General features: G+C 49.4%; 1 protein-coding gene across 8 annotated transcripts in view; it reads right to left on the bottom strand.

The window, feature by feature from the left end:
- FOXN2 (forkhead box N2) overlaps nucleotides 1–25691 on the bottom strand; it is a 34245-nt gene that overhangs the window by 4884 nt on the left and 3670 nt on the right. For 7 of the 8 annotated variants that reach the window (XR_005830366.1, XR_005830367.1, XM_040611837.1 and 4 more), the window contains 4 exons: nucleotides 15213–15763; nucleotides 8867–8991; nucleotides 4565–4629; nucleotides 303–371 (listed from right to left, as the gene is read on the bottom strand). Coding sequence is in view for 6 of the 8 variants with exons in the window: in XM_040611837.1 (XP_040467771.1) it covers nucleotides 303–371; nucleotides 4565–4629; nucleotides 8867–8991; nucleotides 15213–15749 (796 nt within the window). In the remaining 2 variants the exon portion in view is untranslated. The remainder of the gene's footprint in view (nucleotides 1–302; nucleotides 372–4564; nucleotides 4630–8866; nucleotides 8992–15212; nucleotides 15764–25691) is intronic. The other variant, XM_040611839.1, reaches the window with a different exon arrangement.

The following is a 25691-nucleotide window of genomic DNA, read 5'->3' as shown; positions in this document are numbered from 1 at the left end:
ACTAGAGCTGGAGAAACAGAGAAGCAGCTAGGAAACTCTTCTTCCCATCCAGCACAAAGAGGGCAGGAGAAGAACTTTGCAGAAAAAACATAAACTTTGGGGTGGGTGGGTGGGGTGGGCGTGCAGGGAGAAGGTGGTTCTGTCAAACTCTGTAATGTTTGCAGAAAGAATAATCGAACCAGAATCGCTTCTTGACTGCTCTTACTATTTGGAAACTAGACCATACCCGTTTCTTGAAACTTTATAGGGAAAACATTTAGCTACTGGGCAGAGAAGAAAGAAAAAAAAAGGCTCATGCTTACAGTCCAGCATCCCTTGTTGAATGGAAGTATTTAACAGCATCATTGCAGTAGCAGCATCAATATCGCATTCTGTGAAGCAGAAAGAGCAAAACGTTAGATCTCAGGTAAGCCTGAACAAAATGAGGTCCTAAGCACATATGAAGAACATATATCTGCATATACTGGCCTACAATAAAGAACAGGGTGGGGAAAATATAGCACGAATTCAGACAGAGCGTGACTCCGACACAGCGCGGTTATAGGGCAGTCTCATGACTTAACTATGATACTCAGATGCTGAATACTCACGTTGCGCTTACCAAAGCTGAAGCCAAGAATCAGCGACATTAATTAGACACTCATACAATGATGCTGTTGCTACACTTATCAACAAGTGGCTTTGTTTGTACTGGTTGGGAGAGAAGGATTACGCATACGGCACGGCAAAGCATCTCAGCAGCTTTGTGCCCCGCTTATGCGAATGTGCAAGGCTGAGAGCGACCGTGCCCGTTCACACAGCACTGATTCAGCACACCTCTCTCCTCCAGCAATATTATTCATACTAACAGCAAGTCAAACGGAAAAAATCGAGGAGATGAGGGGGTAAAGGGCACTGAACTGCTCGATCTAGAAAGCACAGGGATCTAAATAATAAATAGGCACTTAAGAAGATTTAGCTGAACCCAGGCGCTTCCAGCTACGGTGACAAGCGCTGCTATAGAACGGCATCTTCTGCCACCCGGACTGGTTTGCTTGCATCTCAGAAAGGGCACCCCGAGGATGTCATGGCAGAGAGTGGCATTTGTAACCAGAATTAGGGGAAAAGCAAAAAAATACTAGCACACCCTTCCCACTCATTTCTGGACACGCACATGCATTTTAAAACAAGAGGAAATCCAAGGTCTTCCTTCGCTCACTTCAGAGATGGATGATGAATACTCCGTATACAGGACAGAAATATGTAAGAAAATATATAAGAAAAATGCAACGAGGCAAAAGAGGTGCAAAGAGAAGGTGAGCTCACACAAGAGCCTTGGTGCCTCAGAGCAAAAGCCCACACCCACAGCATCCATATGTATGTCCGTATGTACATATGAGCAGTGAGTGGAGAAGCAGGGCTGGACAACAACGTACTGGTGGGTACCAGCACCGAGCTGAATGGGCCCCCAGTCCTGTGGAACTGGTGCCGGCTGGGAACTGCTGATGTGAGACATCAGCAACATCATTTTTGATGGCGTTTGTTTCCTCCCCCCTCCCCCCCGCCATTATATGCATTAACTGTATTACTGAATCTGAGAGGAGGGTTAGCTTTGGCAAGGGATCTGCCAAATTGTCAGTTTGGCTTCTTTACCTTACATGACTGTCCCTAACTCCTGGCCAAGGAGGAATTTGAAGAGTGTGACAACTTGGGAATGTTGTACCAACGTGAAAAGGGGACTGAGCTGCTGTTCCCAACGCAGGTCTATCCCATTGAACTCATGGATTATTTTTTTAATTCTGTTTCGTCTTTCTTTGGCAGCAATAGAGCCCCTGAATTTGCAAGTCACATGTATCCAGCTGACAAAAATAAATTAAAAATAAGCATGAAGAGTTCCTTTCCTCCACCACTGTAATCAGAAAGTGAAATATTCCCACTCTTGACTTACTATGACAGACGTTTTATTTTAATATCTGATGTTGTATATGAGCACCACCTTGTAACAATGACAAGCAATTGGAGGCATTAATGCAACATAGAATTACTATCTGCAAGGAACACTTCTGTGTCTTAGTACCCCCAAAGCAAGAGGAGAGACGCTTCTGCAGTGACGTCTTATCAGTACTCTGCATCACCACTGATGTGCTTTGGCTTCGTTTGTGATTGCTCTCCACGCTAGAGCATCATTTCCCAAATTTGTGCCTCCCCAGCAGAATGGCTGAGGAAGCACATTATTACAAGGAATTCTTGCATCTGCACAACAGCCGCCCTGTGCGACCCCGGGAACATTCATGGCTTGCCTCTGATGCCAGGGAGATGCTGAACAGGTTCACTGAGATGCAGAAATTAAATGGCAGCAGACATATGTCATTATTTCGGCACCTCCGGTGTAGCAAACTGGAATAGCTACCATCGGACTGGCAATCTCCAAACCTGTCATAGGACACACCAGCGAAATCACTAAGAGGAGGGGGATTTCCTGTATTCTTTACCAAGCCCTGAGAATCCCAGATCTATCCAGCCAAGGATGCTTCCTTGCCACCTGGGTACCACCACAAAACCTCCACCTGGATGCGTGGTGATTATCAGCTGTGGACCAGGCAGCTGTCTGGTCTCTAAAATACCTTGGCTGCCTAATCGATGTTTCTGGCTTATGGCTGAAAACTAAAAGCAACTTTCCCACCCCAAAGCCTACTGCGCCAGCAAAACCAGAGCACCACGCTGCTCATCTCCTGCTTCGCTGGCGGCCCTTCTGAAAGAGTTTTAACACTCCTCTGCAACAAATCAACACATACTCACTTTTTCATGGAATTGGCCCTTTAAAAGTTGAGCACCATTTTTACCACTTAAAAAAAAAAAAATTACTACTATTTTGTGACGAGGACAAGCCTTCAACGTATTAAGCTTTAGCAGTGAGGTGGAAGATGTGCTCAACAGGCTTCTGCAAAGGAAACGCTGTGACACCCAGCACGCTGCTTCACGCCCTCCTGGTGCCAAGGCCCACTAAAATGTTTTAAAATGAAGAAAACTTTTTAAAGAGTACACATGGGCAAATCAAGTAACCATCTTCTGTTCAACAGCTGTTGCTACTTCTATTTGCATTTGGACTGTCAACGACAAACAGATTTCCATCTTAATTTTTTTTTTTTTTTTTTTAAAATCTGAATCTGGCTGGGTTGTTTTCCTCATGGAAAGCAAAAGTAGAAATCCCTAGGACAGAACTGTGGCTAAGTCCTTGTTACTCTAACACTCATTAAAACCTGTAAGAGTAGGTAGATCCCAGCGGGCTAAGGAAGGGGACACCAGAAAGACAAGCAATGCTGCCCTTCAGCTGGGATTCCCAGAAAATAAAACAGCAAAAAAACCAGCCCCCCAACCGAGTTCTTTCTCAGCAGCAGTACCGCCTCGGGTTTGCCTGTGCCACAAAAGCACCGGCGTAGCTATGCTGACGTCCCAGCTCTGTCCGCATGCTGCTGCCGGTGCCCAGCCCCCGCCCCGGGCAGGTGCCCTGACGCTGGTGCCAGCCACCGCAGGGACCACGGGAGGGACAGGCACCTTCTGAAACGTCACCAACGGGCAGCTGTTTCACTTGCTCGACAGGGAAACGTGTCGTGCCGCTGAGCTCCTGCCATGGCAAGAAGAGTTCAGTCATCCACAGCAATACCCTGCGGCGTGACCCGGTCCCAGCCAACCTTTCTCCACCAAGTGTTGGTGACTATGGTTAAAATAACATTTATACAACATAAAAGCTTTTGGTTGCGGACAGGACTTGTTTTCTCCTGCACCTACTTCATGACTGGTGCAGGAAACACGGACATAAATTCGGTTGAGGAGCAGCACTGCAGCCTACAGCATCAAGACCTGTACTCAGAGTCCATATGTTAAACCCATCCTCTTCCCCTCTCCCAAGAGCTGCAATATTTAAGGTGATGCCTTAAACTAAACAGACATCATGAGGCTATTCTGTTAAGTGGGTTAATAGGCAGGAAAACCTCAGTTCTGGGTAACTACAGCGGCAGTAACACCAGCTTGTGCCCAACTTTTTGGCAAGCGAGTGAAAAGCACCACGCAGCCGCGAGGTACTCACTGAAGGATATTTGTTGTTCCATCCTGCTCCCCTGCAAATCCACCCACCTGTATCAAACAACCATCATTAAGGGGCTTCTGTGGCCACATCCCTCAGGTTTTACCCATTAGAATTTGCTACCTTTTCTTCTCAGTTCTTGCTAACCAATAAAACTCGCGCAGACATACGTAGCTTCCAGATTTGTTTTCCACTGAACTATTCATTCTTTAAGTAGGTCATATTTGGGAGTGATGTGTCTGCTAAATACTTTGCTGGCAGAACAAGACGGCCCCATTACATATTGAAATTCATCTTAGAGATTTAAACTTAGTACGCAAGTGGCTAATATAATAAGCATGTGTTCTACTACATCAGGTTTTTTCATCATCTAGCAGAGCATTCACAGCAGGTCCATACGCATCATCAGCTGGGCTTCAGTACGTGCTTGCGACTAAAACTAGGGGAGCAGTGCAAAAGAAAATTATTTAATTAAAAAAAATATTAAACTTAAAAGCTTACCTTTGAGAGATCGGCCATGGTTCTGCTGAAGGACTGAAGTTAGGTAGTGAGGGGACGCTGACCTACTGAAAAGAAATTCAACAGGTCAAAGCCAAGCCCTAATTAGCCAAATGATTTCTACAAAGCATAGTAGGCACAATGCTACGATCACAGAAAGGTGAAAACAAACCCAACCCCATCACCACAGTTCAATGCACAATAGAGCAATTTCTGTTGTGATCAGTAGAAGGCTTGACCCAATGGTCGACGGTTTGTGTAAGCCATCATCAGCACTTGCAAAACACCTCCAAACATGCACACACTAAGCAAAAGTCTTGCTGGCAAGAGATACCGGCTTCTATAGGTTTTATGTACCTGCCTAAAGGCTGGATTTTAAACAGAGATGTGTATTTTCTAGTAAGCCAAACCTACAAGTGAACAAAACATTAGCTTCTACAGGGATGCTTGAAGCCCATGAGCAAGAGAATGGGTAAGGACCAGTTGTGTCCCTCTGCTCTTTGAAATGGTGGTGGGAGATCAATAAAAACAAAAGGCTGTGTCGTGCAAAAAACTGGGGAAGAGCCAAAAACTAAAGCAAACCAAAATATCTGCTGGTTTAAAAGTTATCTGAAGCTGGGCTGTTATGGTGATGCCGTCTGTTTATTTGCATTGTAAGACCAGCTTTGCACCAAGCAAAGTCTTGCTTAATACCTTACAGTATAAAGGGCACGTTGAAGCTTTTATATGATTTTCTGCTACACACCCAGTCCTAATTATTCATTTCATTATAAATATACCAGCAAACAGTTGGGAATAGATAAAACAGAAATAGTACACAACTATTAAAATTGCATGAAACATGGCAATGTGCATCTTTTACAGTATCACTGGAAGAATTCACAGAGTGATGAGCAGAATTTTCAAGCCCAACCTGTAACAGCAACCTCATGGGATTAATGGGGTGATTTCTACGATTAAGGCATGTTTAATATTTATCACATCTAGGCAGCACTATTTTGCAAAATAAGGCACAGCCACAAATCCCTCCAAAATCACAAAGCTGGTAAGTGCTTAACTTTTTTCTTTTTTCATTACTTGTCTAGATCATTGATTAGAACCCAAACAATGACTTTGATTTTTAAAATACCTTTTTTAAACTAAAATCTTCATTATGTTCAGTTTTGAAGAAAATGTTTTTCACTGCTCCCTGGCCAGTGCTGTGGCTGCACATATCCCAACAACCCTGAGTTCAGCTACTCTGCGCAGCTGTTAATGAGGGATGCTCGGTTCATACTCTTGCTGCTCCGACTTGCCATCATATTATCCAAACCCAGTTGGCCACTGGTAACAGCTCCAAAGGTTGGTATAGTGCAGGAGGGAAAAAATCAAAGCAAGGTGGCTTGAAATACATCATCGAGCTCTGTAAGGAGCTCTGGCAGCACTGCAGCCTGCCCGGCGCCGGTAGCCAAAGCTACTGAAAAGGGGAGTAATATTTAAGCATCTCCCAATGTGGTACCCAAAGGGAAAAAGATCCAGCGCAGCTGAGCACAAACACGTGCAGAACTCAAGCTCACTGCCTGGTATGTTTTCTTGTAGGGGTGATGGAGTGCAAAGGGAGCAGATCCAAAAACAGGGGGGAGGGAAATTTAAAAAAAAAAAAAGAAAAAAAAATTTTTTAAAAAGTCCCAAGGGAAGCAATGGACCCATCCCAACGTGGCTGGCTCTGCAGATAAACCAGACACAGAGTTGCTGAACAACTTCATCCTTTTGCCTGAGCTCAGATCCTTCAAGAATCACATCCACATAGAGCTTTCCTAGAACCAATTAAGGCTTAGTATTGATTAAGACCAGCTATGCATCTGCATAATGTACTTGCAAGATGAGGACCCTGGCCATCCCCAGAGCCCAGGGATCTAATACACGTAGTACCGGAAAGAGAAGGCAGCCGAGGGCCTCGCACTGCCTTGCTGAACAAGCTGTGCAGAAATAAAACGGTGACGCCAATCATCTGCGATAAAACAAATTTCAGTGTAACTAGACACAGATTACAGTTTTGCAAAGCTTCTGCCCAACGTAACACCTTACATTTCATTTTTAAATCCTGCTGAATGATAGGTATATTCCCCGCAAACAGGCTGTAACCCTCCCACAGACAAATTCAGAGGCTCTCACAGCACAATTCCAGCATCACCCTGGAGATGGATCTGGGCAGCCCTTCCAGCCTCCCTCCAGCTGCACCTCCCGGCACACACGGCAGCCCCTTGGGGGCCCTTCCCCAAAATTCGGCCAGAATTTCAATCTAATCCAAGATTTTTTAAATGTGAAAGGGGAAAAAAAATTAAGTCTGTTTTTCAGTGTATGACTGAAAGCCGTACAAATGTTTTTTTATTATTAAAGGAAAATAAACCGGCTTTCATTAGGGAGAATTTCAGCAGTGCTTTTATTTTGTTGTCCTTACAAACACCAGCGCTGCACAGCCCTTCACATATTGAAGTCAGTGGGAATTTTGCCATGTGGCTTCATTAGGATCAGGATTTCCTTTAATTGTGATTGTTGGCAAGTGTGACTAGTTCTTCAGTGAAGGAAAAAAAGAGTTACCAAAACCAACAGCTTCAAATTAAAGCCCTGATCTTGCAAGTACTTCAGCGTTCAGATAAAACCTCTCATTCCCAACACCTAATTTGAGTACGTTGTATTTATACAACCTGGGCAAATCACACCTCAGTGCTTGTATCGTTGGACTAATCTTGAAGACCTTGGAGATATTAAAAGCTTAACTGGTCAAGGCTCTGAAGGACCTGCCCTAGGCTGAGGCTGTCGCGATCCTCTGCTCCTCTGGCTGGGTAGACGACATCTAGAGCTTTCTTCCCATCTGTATTATTCACTAAATTTTGAAGTTTGACAGTTATTAACATAGCTTTCAAGGACCAAACCTTCACTCAAGTTGTACCAGATAACAGAAGTCCATGCCCTTACGTAGAAACATTGAAGCCTGTAAAAGCACCAGCATCTACAGTCCCATGACAGTAGTTTTAATCATCTTTGACCCTGTAAAAGCCACTCATACGTTCCAATTTGACTATTTCTTAATACTTAAATGCTTCAGGGTTATTTCAGTAGTGCTCCCGTTCCAGAAGAGAGCTGGAAAACAGAACACTTCTGCCTCACTCGTTGAAACCTAAGATGACCCTTCACAGCTCAAGACGTCTGGAAAGTCAGAGACCAGTTAGTTACACCTTCTGGGTTACTGGAAGGTCAGAGACCACTGTTGCATCTTGTGGGTTACAAGCCCAACTGGAAAAACTCATGCCACTCAAATCTTCACCACTGCCAGACGGCCGAGGCTTGCACGGGGGTGCCAGCTCCCAGGGTCAATGTCCCATTGGACCCTTAGAAACATCTGCTCGACGTTATCAGTTCTACATCCTGCTCCGGTCATCCCAGTTCCTCCTGTTTATTAAGGAAACTCCTCGCAGTAAGGTTAAGGCACAGGGCAATGTGCAGACCATAATTATCTCTTATCTCACCCAACTTCTTTGCTGAACTAGACAAACCGGCCGCTGCCTACCTAAGAACTGAGCTCACCAACAGCAACGCGTTCCTCTCTGCTGTCTGTCCTCCTCCTCCTCCCCGTCCTGCCCCTGCAGGCTGGCCCAGCTGCTGTTCCTCTACTGAGAGCACATGACATTGACTTCAAATTCTCCAAAATCTGTTGCCTAATCTTAAAATGTGTCGGATGAGGAAGCCCTGATTTCAGAAGCCTTGCACGCTCCACCTCAGAGTGTCTTTATGGTAAAGGCTGTTCTTCCCATCGCTGCTGCAAAATGCTTTTTGAGAAAACACCTTTCTCTCAGACCAGCCTCTCTAAGCACTTCAGGTTGTAGAAAACTTGTTTTTGACAACCGCATAGAACATATACATTTTATATCCAGACAAGTGACTTACAGGAGAAGACACACACCTCCTCCCACGCTAGCAGCACTGGGCAACCTAGACCAGTCCCGGTGAACCGTGCTTGAAGCAGAATTTTGCTCCAGCTCCTGGGACCACCTGCCTTCCCCTCCAGAGAAATGGGGCTCACCAGTAAACACCCAGCACAGCCCTGACCACCTTCTTTTAAACACTCCCACAGTTACAAAGATGAGTCGGACATGAAGCCCAGATCTGCTGCCCGAGCCCATCGCATCTCCCCGCCTTGCCTAAGCCCCACTCTGGTTCCTCTCGCGGGTGGCAGCTGGTAACAACACATCAGTATCTGCGTGGACATCTCTGCTAGGTGAGCAATGAACCACACACCCTGCTTGGACGAGAACATTCACCTACCTTGGTGGTGACGCCGGTGGAGTATAAAATGCAAGCGCTGAGGGAAAAGGCTGCTTTTTCAGGGCTTGCACGAGGTTAGGCTTATATTCTGGGTCAACGCACCATAACGAACCCTTTCCATTCACCTGCAAGAAAGAAGGACTACAAATTAGAAAGCCCAGGGGCCAGGCTGTAAAGTCGTTTCTAATTTAACATTCCCAAGACGCAGCACAGTGCAATGATGTAGGCATCCCCCCACTGTACAGCTGGTGTACATCAGCCTCGGGCAGCTCCATCACCTGTGGATGCTCCCGAGCCGAGCGTACGGTCCCAACACCGTGGTTACACGGTATGGAAGCACCCCTCTTGCAGCTTGGGATAGCATCTCCAAAGCTCCTCTTCTAAAACCTCTGTTTCCATTCATGTTTGTCCACTGAAAGCTGTAAAACTTATTTTAACGTGTGGTAAACACGGCTGTGAGTTTAAGGATCCATCCAGGAGACAGGGAACTGACAAGCAGCCTTTTCATTAACAGGTTTCTCAGCAAGAAACCAAAGCACCTTTCCCATCACGTAGTGTGGCCACACGTGCGTTTAACTCGACGTTGTCCTGCAAAAACATCTTGCCGGATGCCCAGCTACAAAATGGAATATTCCCACTTTTTCAAAATCTGAAAACCTAATTAATGTATTTTTGATGCACCTAACAATGCAAGCACCACCTTGCTAGTCATTCTTGATACTAAATTTTAAAAGCCGAAAGTGAAGCTCCTCTCAAGGGTTTCTTCACGTATTTACTACATAAAGAAATCACCTGCTTTTTGAGCCTGCTAGTTCTTGCAACATAAGGAGGAAAATTAAACAGGAAAAGTTAAAACAATCCTATAATCACTGACCTAACAGATCAGCTAACAATCCTACAGGCAGTGGCACCAGGGTTTTTTGGGGGAAAACAGGTGTTACAGGAGTGGTCGTGGACACAGCAGAAGGATGGGGCAGCTCTGCACCTGAACAGGAAGATCTTTCTAGGGGGTTTTAGGGGGAAAAGTCTCAGAGCAGAAACCCAAGCTCTGTGGATGTAGTGGGTTTGTGTGGCAAGGTTTTGGTAGCGGGGGGGGTGCAGGGGTGGCTTCTGTGAGAAGCTGCCAGAAGCTTCCCTGATGCCCGATGGAACCAATGCCAGCGGGCTCCAAGATGGACCCGCCGCTGGCCAAGGTCGAGCCCATCGGTGATGGTGGCAGCACCTCTGGGATAACGTATTTCAGAAGCGGGGGGGCAGGGAACACTGTGTGACAGTTTGCAGTGGAAGAGAGGAGTGAGACTGTGAGAGCAGCAGCCCTGCAGCCCCCCAGCTGGGGCAGGAGGAGGCCGGGGGGCTCCAGGCACCGGAGCAGAGTCCCCGGCGGGGCAGGCTGTGCCCCCAGCCCACGGGAGAGCAGACCCCCACCTGCAGCCCGTGGGGGACCCCACGGCCCAGGGCAGGGGGATGGGGGCTGTGACCTGTGGGGACCCCACACCAGGGCAGGGGGGTGCCCGCAGGGGGCTGTGACCCATGGACAGCCCTCGCTGGAGCAGGGGCAGAGTGTGAGGAGCCCTGTCCCTGCGGAGGAAGGAGCAGAGACACGTGATGACCTGACTGCAGCCCCCATTCCCTGTCCCCCTGTGCCGCTGGAGGGGAGGAGGGCGAGAAATCGGGAGTGAAGTTCAGCCCGGGAGGAAGGGAGGGTTGGGGGGAAGGTGTTTTTATCTGTATTCAACAATAATAAATTAAACTCATTTGCCCAAGTCAAGTCTGCTTTGCCAGTGATGCTAACTGCCGAGTGATCTCTCCCTGTCTGTGTCTCAACCCACGAGCCTTTCGCTCTATTTCCCCTCCTCCGCCCGGTCTGAGGACAGTGACAGAGTGGCTTTGGTGGGCACCTGGCATCCAGCCAGCGTGAGACCACCGTGCTGGAGCCCCTCCGGCGAGCCCACAAGGCCAGCCAGCCTCCTCCTGCCAGCACCAAGGGGGTATTAACACCATGTTACGGACGGATACTCCGTGACTGACTTAAGCCTGAAAAGGACCCACAAAGTGTTGAAGTCTGCGGTCCTGTTTAAGTCCCGGGGCTTTCCCTGAGAAGAGGAAATACTTCGCTCTCAATAGTGAAAAATCCAATCAGGGAGAGCTCCAGCTGAGCAGCAGAGATGCTGCTCTGCAATTTTAGTTGAAGCCACCGCCTTTCATAAAGATCTCTGAGCTGCAGCATCTCTGAGTTTATTTTTTTTAACTTGAATCTTTCTTATACTCTTTCCTTGCTCAAACTGAGCACAGCCTGTAGGACGCCCATCACAAAGCTCACCTTTAATTAAACAGCCGTGGTGGCTGGCAGCTGATTTAGCCAGCTAGGTACTAACACGGAGTATCCTCCCCACTGGCTTTATCCACCATTTCAATGACAGACTAACACCGTGATCCCTCTCCTGCACTTCTCCCAGACCCTCTTCTCCAGCATCCCACGTCTTCGGTAGCTTTGAGGCTGTCGCCCTCAGGGAGCAGCAGGAACTCCCCTGACCAGCAACCCACTGCTCTACACTGGTTTATCTGCTACTTTAGGTGACCACTTCCATTTGATACCTAATCCAGTTCAGCTGGGGCCGGCAGCCAGGATGGGCTTAGTTTCCCTCTTTCATCTTCCCAGCCACGCTCTCCCACGGCTTGTGCCCTGGCAACACAACACAAGGGTTTGGGTGGATATTGCAACAGCGAGCTGAACCAGGGCGCACCCTGAAGCCATGCAGACACCAATGCAAGAGGCAATAAACAGGGTGACTTCTTCTTTGGGCAGTTAGCTTGGGTTAGATGTGAGACCACGTTTCCACCCACCATTACCTGTACTAAAAGCAGGCATTGAGCCAAAGAGACGATGCCCGCAGGGCGGCTGGTGTGCACCGTTTCACTCCCGTCTGCTGCTTAGCAAAGACACCCCGTGGAAATCCAGCACAGGTCTGAAGTTAAGCGTCATGCTTTAGGGGCAAAGCCATGCACAGCTGGAGCTGGAAATCCCATCGAACACAGACACATCCCGCTTTAAAACAAACCAGTGGTGTAACCACTGGCTTCACATCTTCAGGGGCACCAGGGCCACAGCAGGTACACTGGGAGCCAAGCAGGCGTCCCAGGGACTGGCTCCCGCATCCTCCCCTTGCTGTGCATCAGCTCCAGCTCCCCGCCACCACTACCAGAGAACCACTGGAGATCTCGTCTGGATGCTGCAGACAGGAGCTCAACTGCAACTCTGGTAAGAAAGGGCATTCCAGCTCGTCAGACCTATCACCTGGGGTAGACCTTGACAAACCACTTGGATACAGCAGCACCACAGTACGTGCGTGCAGAAAGGCTGATGTATATTTTAGCAGAGATGTGACGTACATACATCCTGTTTCCATGGCATGAGAAGTTCCTTCTCTCAGCTGCAGTGCTGGCTCATACCTCCGGGCAGCTACTTTCCCTTCAGCTCATTAAAAAAACCCAACCCACCCCCAAACGCAAGGCACACTATTTTTCAGCCATCCAAGCAAAGCCAGCCTCCCCCCAGTCTCCGCGGAACACTGTCCCAGAGCCCCGAACACCCCCAGCCCGCTGCGCCAGGCGGGGGGACGGTGGTGGGGTGGCTGATGTGAATATACACGCAAAGAGAACGACCACCCGTGGCCACGGCTGCGACACGCTGGGGAGCAGGGGGGTGCCAACAGCTCTGCAGAGCGAGGAAGCTGGTGCTGCGGGGTCACCCGCACGTGCCTCGGATGTTTTACCGGGATCTGCTCCAGCAGGGTCTGGCGGATTAACATCCAGGAGCAACCAGCACGCATGCACCTGCAGCATCTCCTCCAGGTTAGCAGCAGCGCCGTGAATCCAGTTCATGTGTCCCCAGACCCCCCTGCAGCGCCAGATCATGTGGGAAGAATCAGGGGATTCACTTAGGACTGCACTCCCAGCCCAAACCCAAACATCAGCTCTACGGCCAATGTGAGCACGGACTCTTCCTACTTTTTCTGCCAGACCTCCAAGGGATGATTTCATAGCAGCCAGCCGGCAGCAGCAGGCAGGAGGTGCCAGAAAGCAGCCTGCCCCGGGATGGGGGGGCGCAGACCCTCCCCTGCCGGCAGACGGCTGCACCCTCCCCAGAGGGCAGCCCAGAATCGTTTGAAAGGCTTTAAAACCCTTTTTACCCCGATGTTACTAAATAAACCCGCGCAACTCCTCTGACGCAACATTCCACGGCCTCTCCGCTTCCACGGAGGCAGAAGCGAGCTGGCTGCGCGCTCCCTCCAGGACACAGTTAAATGCCGTTAACAAGGGAAGGGAAGAAAACACAAAATGATCCTGCCCTCACAGCGAAGCACCCAGAGGCATGGCTGGCGCTTGGTCACAGGCAACGTGATCAGTCAAACGAGCTCGTACCGCTGCCTGCTCCAAGCCGCGCACCACAGACGTATCTTGCCGGAAGAATTTGGAGCGGTACCCTCATGACATCCTTTTCTAAGCAGGGCAGAGGGTAAACATTTACCTACTGTTTGTTGGAAATGGGGAAGCTTCAGCAAAGTTTCAGGAGGGGCTTTTGGGGGGTGTTTTTTTAAGGTAAATACTGTTTCTTTCCTTAAGAATTAGACAGCTGCGCATGCTCTGGAGCCCTGGGAAAATGCTGCCAGGGCACATCAGCATCACCTTACTGGTAGTGGTGGTAGCTATTCTGCAGTTTGGTTTTCCGTTGTCGGAAAACATGTAGCAGCAAGCCACCCTTTGAGCCCACCAGTGCTGGTGGAGGACTGGGCAGTCCCAAGCTCCTGCCACCCAGATGCCAAGACATGAGGTTTGACCGGTAACTCCTAAACCACGCAGCTCTCCAGGCGCAAAACAACCGAGCTTTACAAGGCAGATCCACAGACTCGTACACCAATTCAGATTTCCCCTCCCTGCCCTAATTCTTCTGCAACTCGTGTCTCCCTTCCCGGACAGAGCCCCCCAGTTCTCTAAGGGCACCTTGGCCACCTGCGGCAGCACGCGGTCGCTGCTCACATCCACGTCCTTCCCAACGGCACAGCTTCCAGCACCTCAGTCTCTCCAGCAGAGCACCTGGAGTCACATTAAAAGCCCGTCCTAACTATGGGGCAGTTACCGGACCCACCACACAGCAGCAAAAAGTCATGGTTGTTGTTTTTTTTTGTTTCAAGGCAAAGCTGCTGCTGGGAAAAACACGGCCCTAACGATTTCCTGTAAAAGCAGGGATACTGAGAAGCGGTGCTGATCAGCCATACCGGTACAAGGCAGCCCTCCCCAGCTCCAGGACCCCTATCTACAGCGAGAGGCTGTCAAGCACGCCAGGCATTGCATGCATGTCTGATAACAAGCCTGTTACCACTCAGGCTGACCTCCCAGCATACAGGTCCGGGCTTTGTTTGTTGACTTTTGGTATGTGGTTTGTTGGTTTATTTAAGTCAGAGCTGGCTCTTTGAGGAATGGGATGGGAAACGAGAAAGGGAGGAAGGAAGTCACCAGTAAAATCAAACGAGCCAGAAGCAGAAAGAATTTGTACAGAAAAGAGCATCCTTGCCTTCAAGAAGCGAAGCTTGTGTCTGTGCCATGCAGAGACACACACGGTTATGTCAGAGGTTACAGCAGTACCGTACAGTAAATGCAAGAATTAAGATGGTTGTTGGGAAGCTGGAGCTGTGCTAAGTGTAAAAGAAGATCGCAAGTCAAAGAGTCGGTTTAATACGCCAGACAGCTTTTAGGCTGCGCAACGCTCAGCCACGGACATACAGCGTGCCTGCAAGCAAGGGTGCCTTGCAGAAGATCAGATCTGCACCCAAACAGGCAATACCCTGCTCGCCAAGTGGGGAAGCTGCTCAGCATCCCACGGTCTCTTCTGCTTCCCTGTGCAATCCTAGCTGTGGCTGTGCTGGAAGAGCAAGGGAGGAGGAACACATCCCGAAATTTCAGTATTGGAACATAGAGCTACCACCAGTTTAAGAAGCTTCAGCAAAAAAGGCATCCAAAGGCAGATGTCTGTAATTTCAGGCTGGGTATTGCAGACTAACAAAATTATAAGTAAATGGAAACGGGGTCCTTCGCAATAGCACGTTAGCCAGCTTTAGAAAGGACACACCACAGCTAGCTCTGCCCAGGCCAGCACCACCTAACAAACCCGAGGGACTTGCATCCTGCGATTCGTCAGAAGCGGCGTTCCCAAACCATCTCCAGCTGCAAATCAAGTGTTAGAGGACACGGAGGGGGAAAAAAACCCACCCAAAGAGTCTTTGAGAACAGTTTTCTCCATTCCCCCTGGATTTCAAACGTGAGCCCCCTCCCTCCCTCCAGGTCTCACCTTGCCATGGCTTCTTTCCACCTTTCGGAAACACTTGTTCAAGGAGAGGTTGTGTCGGACTGAGTTCTTCCAGCCGGTGGGTGCCGTGGCAAAGTAGGGGAAGCGCTCCAGGATCCAGCTGTAGATTTCTTTGACTGGCAAGCTCTTGTTGGGGGAATGCTCGATGGCCATGTAAATGAGCAGGCTGAAAGAGTAAGGGGGTTTGGAAGTGGAGGATTTTTTTTCAGGGTTCTGGTAGCAGGACGGCGAGAAGGATGGCACGCTGTCGCCCTCAATGTCGTACAAGGGGCTAACGATCGGAAGACCTTCACTTCCGAGGCTGAAGTTTGTTAGAAGGTTAGTACTTTCATGCAGCCAGTTCAAATTTGTGAGCTCGTCGTCCGCCGAATCTCTGTCCACCACGGTGGCCTTTGGCTTGCCAGCATCCCCTGCATCGGGCAAGCTTCCCATCCCGTGGCACTGCCGTAGTCCCGCGGCTTTTTCTGCTCCTGGCGTTTCAGCTTTCTTATCCGGAGTCATTCCAGTGACTGGACCCATTTAGCTTTATTGGTCTGCAACAAAGGAGACAGTCAGAAAGCAATGCAAACCTGCAGAGCCACGTTCAGTGGGAGCCCACCAAACCCAAAGGCAGGGCTGTACTGTCCCTGCGCTGCGCAAGAACACTGCGGCCACTGGTGAGAGGCAGGGTCCAGCACCAGCCCCTCCATCATCTCATGTGTTAACTCCCCTCGGTTTATAACCAGAACTCAAGGTAAGCACTTGGAAACTGCCGTATCTATCTTGAAATGCCAGTGTGGACACAGAAATAATAGCTGTTTTGATGCCAACATCTGATATCTGAAAAAGACCTTAACAGGTAGGATCTAATCTGCTCAGCTCTCACATTAACTCCCTAGTTATACTCATTATATTGTAAATTGTATATTGTAAATTTAGAAGCGTTTGCCTTTGGTGCCCAAAGAGTCAAAAATAAGTTGTGAAACTTAAATCAGCGTAAAGTGAATTTGTGGTCTCAGCAGAGATGAAGTCTTTACAACCCCCTGCAAGTCGCAGTCATTCCCAAGTACTGCCACCCGTTTCTACCAGGGAAATATCTGGCCAACATATCAGTCCATCAGCTGGGTCCCGTGGAGCTGCCCAGGTCCAAAAGACCTTCTTTTTCCCCTCCTGCAAGGGCTTGCTGCCCTAACCTGGGTTCCGCTTCCTTTCAACAAGAAAGGACCATCCGCTGGGGTGGCAGCTCAGACCACTGTTGCAGAAATAACGTCTGACCACTTGTTTTTTTTTTCCCTAGGTGAGAAAAAAACCAAATCAATCATAAAATGATTATCTATAAAAAACTGCCACCCAGAATGCACAGTCTCACAGGCTACCCATGCTCCAGAGGCATTACGCTAGCAAAAACCATGCTGCTTGTAGAGTTTTACCTAGGCTCATGTAGCGAACTATCTTATGGCAACAGCTGTTTTTTCCTGCTGATGTGACCACGTTTGAGCCTCGCTGTGCCCGCAGCTTGGGCTAACACAGCTGTGCCAGAAGTACAGACCAACAAAACCACTCTGTAGATGCGGTGTGGGTACATATATATACACACAACCCTATATACCGGGGCTACAACAGCCCGCTATAAATGTTAAGGCATTGCAACCATGGATGCAGTTCACCAACAAAGCTGATGTTCATATATACTACTAAAAAAAAAAAAGGGGGGAGGGGGGTAAAAAAGAGAAAAAACCCAACCCAGTTCCCTGTCCCAGTACACGCTACCATTCTGGTTTCACGGCCCAGCTCCTACCGCAAGAGCTGAATTGCAAGACCAGGGCAGTTTCTCTATCCCACCTCACCCGACAGCTCTATGCAGGTACTGCATGTTCTCTTACAACAGTTTTTACTAAACACACGGCTTTGTGCATGTGCATCTCCTCCTACGAAGCGAGGGCAAGGAGCCGGCACAGCCTGGCTGGCCACCTACAGAAGCACAGCACCGGCTGGCTCCGGCCCCACCGCCTCACCCTGCCCGTGCCGCTGCACGGCCCGACCTGCCGGGTGATGCTTTTGCACAGCCTCCTTGTTTTGGAGGAGGGACGCGGCGTGTGCGACGGAGGCATGGCGTGGCAAGGCAGAAAAGCAACGGGATACACCCAGTTTACACTCCCCAACAGGATCCAGAGCCCTGCCAGCCCCTGCCTGGTGCTGTGCAGGCATGGGGTGCAGAATTTGTGCCTCCCTCAGGAAATGCACCAAGTTTCCCATCAGCAATTTCTTCTTTCTTCATCTGCTCAGGGGCTTTTGTACCAGCTATTGCAAAGCCAGTTTGACAGTAACACCTGCACCTATGCTTACCAGTACTGGTGCTGGAAACCATCCCCAACTTTTCTATTTAAGTGCAGGGATGGGTGTGAGTAACTACCAGCTCAGTCATTAAAAAAAAAAAATAATAAATTAAAGCAAAGCAGCCTGCTCAAATAGCTGGTCAAAAATAGCTTTGCTCTCCCTACAATTTACTTCTCCCCCAAAGCATCAGAGCAGATTTATATTGGCAGTCAGTGATGGCTGGCTTTAAACACAGCAATATATACATATGCTTATGTCACTTTTGCAATCCTTTAAATTCAAAAACAAACAAAGAGCTAGGGATAAAATCCACACCGTGAGGCAAACCCCAATCCTACTGCGATGTGAGCTGCACCGCTTCCCTTGTAACGATTAACCCTACCTCCTCGTTCAGCGCCTCTTTCGCCAGCTACGTACTAGCTTACACCTCTCAGCTGTGTACTAATAATTTTAGCACTCGGTTCATGTTGCACGAAATAGCCCTTTGCAAACCTTCAGGCCGCACAGTAGATCAAGAACACACACACACACACATGCAAGTTTCAGGTCACTATATTTATTCCTTTGAGTGAAATGGGGCAATAAAGTCTGTTTTACAACACAAATCTGGCCTGGGCACGCTCACAGTCTTCTCAAACACGTGGAGGGAAGAAAAACACATTTAACGCATTAAACTGGCACTTCAAATCAGGTAGGCTTTGTGGTGTCAATGCACTATTTGTTCGCACGCTATTATGTGTTAGCAGAGAATCATTAGAATAATAAACACCCTACTTCAAAAAAGAAATTATTTGCAAGCAATATACTTAGAGTAAGTAACATTGGCTAGTGCCACATTTCTCTTTGCAGATGCATCACAAAACCCCACGTCTGACATTACCTCCTTAGTGCCTAGTTCACCACCTGGCACATCTTTTACACGAACACATCAGCAGAAATTAAAATATTTTTTCTAGAAAGCTAAAAAGGCCATTATTAGATTGTTCTCATCTAATAAATAAGGAAAAAAAATTAAAACCACAGCTCCATAACTATTGCAGTTTTCAAAGGGTGTTCCCCAGTGGTCTCAACGGAATGATGCATCAAGGATAACTCAAATGGAGAAACAGCAGAGTATGCAACAGCGAGAGTTATTTCCATGACGCAATACTTAACTGCATTGCGATGGCAGCGACGAGATCGGTAACGTCGAGGACCACCAACTGGTCAGTCTGGCAGTGCCTTTCTGGAGACAGCCAGTGGTCCCCGACAGCATCACCTCGGCCCCAGCCATGGAACGTGCTTTACGCCACGCTAGCCCGCCCTCGCTTTGCTTGATCTCAGGATATTGTAACCTCTACGTCCAGTTTACTCTGGAGTTAGTCTGAGGAAGAAACCAACATTGGCAGCACTCCTACCGCAAAGCCATCAGAGCTTACCCTGCCCCTGGACAAAGCTCAACCACCACAACTCCAAGGGGTACCCCACAGCTGAGCTCATTAGCAGGCAGATTAATGTTTGTCTCACCCCTCAAGCACCCAAGGGCCATGAGGACCACAGGACCTCCTCACCTCTCAAGGACCCAAGGGCCATGAGGACCACAGGACCTCCTCACCTCTCAAGGACCCAAGGGCCACGTGGACCACCGGGACTCCGCACCTCTCAAGCACCCAAGGGCCACGTGGAGCACAGGACCTCCTCACCCCTCAAGCACCCGAGGACCCGGTGGAGCACAGGACCACCTAACGATTCAGCTGAGTGAGCGCTGCTTTCTGCCTGTAGCAGCCTGGTAGCGAGCAGTGCCACTGGAGCGTGTCTGAAGGCACACCAATGGTCAGCTCACGTCATTCACACAGACCCTTAATGACATCCAAAATTCACAACTTATTTTTCTCCATGTGTGCTCTGCTTGGCCATAAGCAGACGGGACCGTGAGCACACAGGCTCCGAGCTGTCGTTGTCAGGATTACCAGATCCAATATTTGAGGTGTAATATTTTATACAAGGGGTCAGGTGACTCCCCAAAGCTGTCGCTGCTGTAAGCTCAGCAGGGTTTTGTGGACAGGGATGACCCAGTGTGAAAGCCACGGTAAGAGCAAGGAGAGCAGGGTGAGAAGAGCACGGCAGCAGCTCTGCAGTGCTGATGTCGTGATAAAACTTTATACACTTGGACCCTCAATATTTTTTCCTGACATTTCTCACTATTATGGGCTGGGGGGGTTGATGCAACAAGGCTAGAGAACCTGCTCTCCACGGTGCTCCCAGGCAAGCCATGTTAGCAGCATCATTGTGAAACAGGGAGGGAGGGGAGAGGGAAACCTGGCGGGATGGCCAGGCAGAGAGCGCACGTGAGCGTTGCAAAGCCGCTTGACGACTTTGGACAGAGAGCGCTGAAGCTCACGTAGACAGTGTAGTCCTTGATCCCCAAAGACTTGCCAAAGTTCTGGCTCCCAGATCCCAGTGAATTGTAGGGACCTTTCCACCTGCACATTTTAAAAGTTTCCTAGAGGAAACATGTCTATCTCAAGGGCTTGAAACTCCATTACAATAAAATACATTACAATAAAATAAAATAAAATTTATTTTCCACTCCTTTATTCCCTTACCACCAACTTCCCCACCGCTTCAGCCCCTCCAAGGGCAGCAAAAGCCTTGCAAGAAACCCACTTCCAAAGGACAGCTGCTGAGACGTGCTCCCCATCCCTGTCCTACGGCTCTCGCCAAGCCACATCGCACGGAGGAGGATGGCAGATGCATTAACCCACCTCGCCAACCGCCCGGCACGCTGCATGCCCGGAGACACGCTGCCGTTCCCACCGGGACAGCCCCAGCCCCACCAGGATGGCAGGCCACCTCCAGCCAGGCAAAGGCAGGAATGAGGGGCTTTAAGCACACCTCTGAAAAATGTGCAACGGTTTACGCTCCGTCCCATGTGCTTTGCCATACCAGTAAGTACACATAACGCAGCAGGCTGCTGTTAATTAGGATTAACGCTTGCCATGGCAAGTGGAGCGTCACGCACGCGAACCCTAAAGGGACCGGGGTATCCATCACCTGTAAGCGCCTTCAAAAGAAACGCCAACCAAAACACCTACTCCTCAAACGCAAAGTATCGCCGTGGAGGTGCATGCTATTTGGCATGTTAATTACAGAGAGAGGACCATGATTCCAGGGTAAGAAGATTAAAAGGCTGCGAAGTCAACCCAGGCTGCTCAAATAAAAGTTTGGGTGCATCAGGAAAGAGGTGAGAGAGACAACCTGCTTCCCAGCAGCCCTGTCATTTTTGGCATCAGCCAAGAGCACGCAGAAAACCAGGAGAGGACCTCCCCGCTAATGAACACCAGTCCTGCACCCAGCGCCCCCCGAAGTCCTGCTGCCCTGGCCACTGGTGACCCACACGGCACAGCCCTGGCTCCGCGGGGCTGCATGAGGCTGCAGGTGTGTTCCCGCAGGATTCTCTGGAGGAGAATCAGCGGCACAAGACGATATTTTTTGCAATCTTCTTTCAAATTCAGTGAAGAGCTCGGTTCGGGCAAGGTTACGGGGACTGGAAGGTCCTCAGCCTAGCGGGGCACACCTGGGGTTAGACGCCCCGTATACATCCGCGGCTCTGACTTCATTCTGGTGGACAGCCCCGGGCACCACCATGCTCCGCCACAGCGGCGAAGGCTTTGATGCGAGAGCATTTTTGGAAGACAAAGCTGCTTTAACATAGGCCAATGGTTCAACAAATCCAGAAGCCCGCTCGGGCACACCGCAGGGAACACGCTTTTTTGGTGGCAGCCCTTCTCCAAGCAGCCTCAGCCCCAGCAGAGTCCAGGCGCACGGGGCAGAGCCGCAGCAGATCACTCTGTCCCACCACAGGTGACCTTCTCCAGATGCAGCAGCGGGGCAGGTAAAAGCACACAGATGCTGGTTTAGTACAAAGGACGCCCCACCTGGCCTCAGCACCCCGGCAAGAAAGAATTTAGCCTTTTTGTTAAAAGATGCCACAGCCTCGTCCACGCCAAGCTAGCGTGCGAGCGGAGCTGCTGCTGGACCCTTCGTTACTCTCCGGTGCCGTCGGATGAAAGGTGCCATGTGGCACCTGCACAGCGTTAGTTCCCTAGGTTAGGACAACCTTCTCCACCACTAAACGTGCCTGCTTATTTCTGTAGGACCAGCCGAGCAACTAGGTCACCTCTGCTAGCAGTGGGAAGACCCAGAACCTGCTAACAGCGCAGTAAAATTTCCCTCCAGCTTTAAAAAAATTAATTTTTTTTTAAAAAGTAAATAAAAGAAATTACATTAAAAATACCTTACCATGCATTATCTAAGCCTGAGGAGCGAGAATAAGATTTTAATCCCAGAGAAGAGGTTTTTAGCCATATCACGCTTACGTCAACGAGAGCAGCCCTGCAGCCACCCTCTGCAGCAAGCTCAGGGTGCGCAGCCCTGGGTGCAGAGCCAGGGCATCCGCTGCTCCATACACAGCTCCTGTGCTAACACAGACAGGCTCTGGGAGAGCATTTAAAAAGACGAGTACGTGCTTTTGCATGCAAGCAGCTATACCAATAGTCAACTCTTCCATGGATTTTTTCATATTCCCTTGCATTTACGGGAAGCTATTGACACCGAGGCTTGTCCTGACTTAAATACACCAATGTATGCATTCTGCTCTTAAAACAGCCCAAGAATTAAGACAAATACGTGACTGTCACTGCTCACCTGCACAAGTTTGGGATAAACTTCGAAGCCAGCCAGCACACAGCACAGGACCAGCTACAAGTTTTTGCATGTTAGAGGGGAGAGCAATAAAAAATAGTATTTGGCACAACTTGTGTAAAACACATCAATAAAAAGCACTGCATCTGCTCGACCGGGAGCATTAAGAGCACGACACCAGACCATTTTCCCCTGCAATAATTTAACCGTCTCCCCCAGCACTCCTCTCCTTTGTCTGGGGCTGCCCTGCTCCATCCCCTGCCCACCTCGCAGGAGCGCTCGGCGGGCAGGAGGTCAGCTGAAATCCCCACCCCCGGCCCTGCCAAAGGCCTATATTTGATTACAACACTATATGATGTCACGTATCCAAGACAACTAAAGGCATTACGGTCTCCCGAGGACAAAACCGCCTCTCGGCCATAGATTTCGGCAAGCCGGGACCTGTTGTCTGCAGAGGAGACACGGGCAGCTGCACCCCCACGACAAAAGGCACCCAGAGATGCTCCTGGAGGCACCACCCATGGCAGGAAGGGCACTTCCAGCTCCTCATGCCTTGCAAAGGGGGGGAAATTGTTTAAAAACCCATTAAAAAGGCGGTTATCAGCTTCTCAAAGCCAGCCTGAAAAAAAAAATCTAATTTAAACAAATAAAAGAACCAAAGAAGAGGACAAGCCATAAGCTCAGGGGTTTCGTCTTAACCTTGGCACGGGTGGGCTCAAAGGAGAAGAGGCTCTCCAGGTATCTGCTGAAACACTTCCAAGCCGCTCTCACTTTAATGCCCCTTTATCATCAATATTCTCCTGCATCCTGTGACACAATTAAAGGAGGCGGTGGGGGGGAGGGGGGGGGAAACAACAAACAGTTAACAAAAATCAGTGAAAAGTTCCAATATTAGGAAAATTAAGAAAGGCTGCAAAATTTAAAAAGGGAAGGGCTTAAACCCTCGCCATAGCCCAGGGAAGGGCAGGGAGTAAGAGAAAGAGATTTCACCTAACTTAAAAGAATGAATTTTTTTTTTTTCATGTAAGTACCCATCTACACACAAGTGGGTTTGTGACTGAAATAAATATCTGCAATGAAAATGATATGTAAACCCAGCCATGCCCTGACCCCGCGCACAGCCCTGAGCCTCTGGGCCATTTATCCCAGCGCTGCCTGCAGGGACTTTGCGATGGTGAAGCCTTTCCAAAGGCTGCAGTCACTGCTGGACACGGTTCCCTGTGCCTCAGATTTAAAACATGCAGACGAAAACAGTCTAACAGAGAAACTGGGAAGCGGGGGGGGGGAAAAAAAGAAAACAAATAAACAAGAAACAAACAGCAGTGAAATCTAAACTATTAAGAAAAGCCCTTGGTGTCCCAGAAAGGGGGGTGGGGGGAGAAGGGCTTCTACGAAAAATACTTTACTGCCAATAATAGCTTTTCAAAAGATGCCTTCGGGTCACGTTCCTTAAATTCAGTACACTGCCTATTAAATGGACTAAAATGCAAAAAAAAGTAAGCCATTGATATATTCACAAGTGAGCCGTTTGAGCAAATGCCTTGCAAAATAATTCTGATGTGAATTCCCTTCCCAGGGTAACCCTTCCACGTGTCCTTCTACCATCCCCTCGAAACAGAGGTGAATAGAGATACCTTTCAGCTGGTGTCAGTTCCAATTTACCAACACTAGAAAACATAATGCTATCGTTTCCATCCAGCTTTTCTGCCTTCTCCAGCCTCACAGTACCAGAACTCCCCATTTTCAGCTGAAAACCAACAATTTGAAGCTTTGCCCCAAGTCACCCACCACAAGCTGCCACCCACTGCTGTCTCCCAGCTCCTGAAGCACAAGTTCTCCCCCAGAGCCTCAGGCACGGCACAGCGATGCTCTCCACCGCGCTGACCGCCCTGGGCAACTTACTCTTAGTTTTACTCCACAACTGTTGAACTTGGCTTTCTGTTTCACAATCAGTTTGTATTAGAATTATCCCTCTGCTCGTAATGGTTGTGGCATCAGATTGTCTTCTCTCCTCTATGGTGAGCCCACACTGGAGCAACTGGCCCCAGCAGGGCTCTTGTACAGAAAAACGGCCCCGTGGAGTCCCACAGGGCTGGATGCTGAGGCACCTCCAGGTACCAGTGTCTCTAGATACAAGGCCGGCACCGACGCTGGCAAAACCAGACCATCAGAGGAGACAACGCCATCCGATTCTTCTCACATGGCACGGTCAAAAGCCCAAAACCACACTAACTCCTACCTTTGACTACTCAGCATCCCTAAACCAAACCAACCTGGCTGATAACCGCTCTGGTGACGGTCCTCACAGACCAGCCAGCGGATGAGGGACGAGGGATGGCTGGTGCCCGGCAGCAAGCCTCCCAGCTCCCACTCACTCCGCTCTACTTTGTGTAAGTTTTCCAGCCACTGAGCTCTCTCCACACCCAGTAATTCGCTTTTAGGCAACCACATACTTGCCCCAAATCTAAGCACGATGCATCCAGTGAGAGTGTTACAAAGGAAACGAGCAGGGGACCGCACGTGAACTGGGAAACTAAAAGCAGCTACAAACTGCAAGATAGGAAGGCGCTGAAAATAAACTGAGAGAAGAAACAAAGCCTGAGCACAGTATCAAGCCATCAGAAGGACTTTGGGAACACATCCAGTCACACATCGCGACATCCCCAGTCACAACGCGATGGCAGTTTGTACGATGCACACTGGTGGGATGCCCGGATGCGAAAGCAAAACAACACGAGAATCCAGCAGCGTCACTCAGGTACCGCCAGGCTGAAACCACGGTCCCGCCGATGCAGTGCGAGGTACCCGCCGATGCCGGTCCAAGGCACATGGAGGCGTGCGGGGCTGAGGCGGTGTCGCAGAGAGCAGGCTTGTCGCTGGCCGGAGGGGACAGCCAGCACCCGTCCCTACGTGTCATGGCCGGAGGATCTCAGCCCAGTGCTGCGTTTGAAGGAAATCCTGTAAGGATTTTCTGCCGGCAGGAACTGGGTGAAAACATTCCCAGTTTGTAATCTAATCCTTACAGAGGGTGCAGGAGAGCAGGGCTGGGGGTGGATTTCTGCAGTAGCCAATTTAACGGAGCCCCTAAGATACCCTAACCCTTGAGGGGAAAAGTAGGGAGCTCCGAGTCTCATTTGAACAGAACAGAAAAAACACTGGAACACGTTAGGGGAAAAAGAAAAAAAGTCAAAATCCACATTGTTGACTTTTGGTATAAGTCTTCTTATCTGCACAGATTCCAGGCTTCTCTGAAGATGGCCCTGGCACGCGAGGAGCCATGCGGTGACGGGGTATTCCCACCTCGGGCACGGCAGCTGGGATGCCGGTTGCCCCCCAGGCAGACCTGCAGGCACGCGGCACCGAGGAGCCCTCAGCCGCGCTCTCCGAAGGCGAGTGCGACCAACCCTCATGCTGCCACAGCCGTAACGTTCTACAGGGAGGAGGCCGAGTACCTGGGGTCAC

Source organism: Falco naumanni, chromosome 12, assembly GCF_017639655.2.
Source record: "Falco naumanni isolate bFalNau1 chromosome 12, bFalNau1.pat, whole genome shotgun sequence".
Taxonomy (NCBI): domain Eukaryota; kingdom Metazoa; phylum Chordata; class Aves; order Falconiformes; family Falconidae; genus Falco; species Falco naumanni.
The sequence above is the reverse complement of the archived record's forward strand: the minus strand, read 5'-3'. Positions and strand labels throughout refer to the sequence as shown.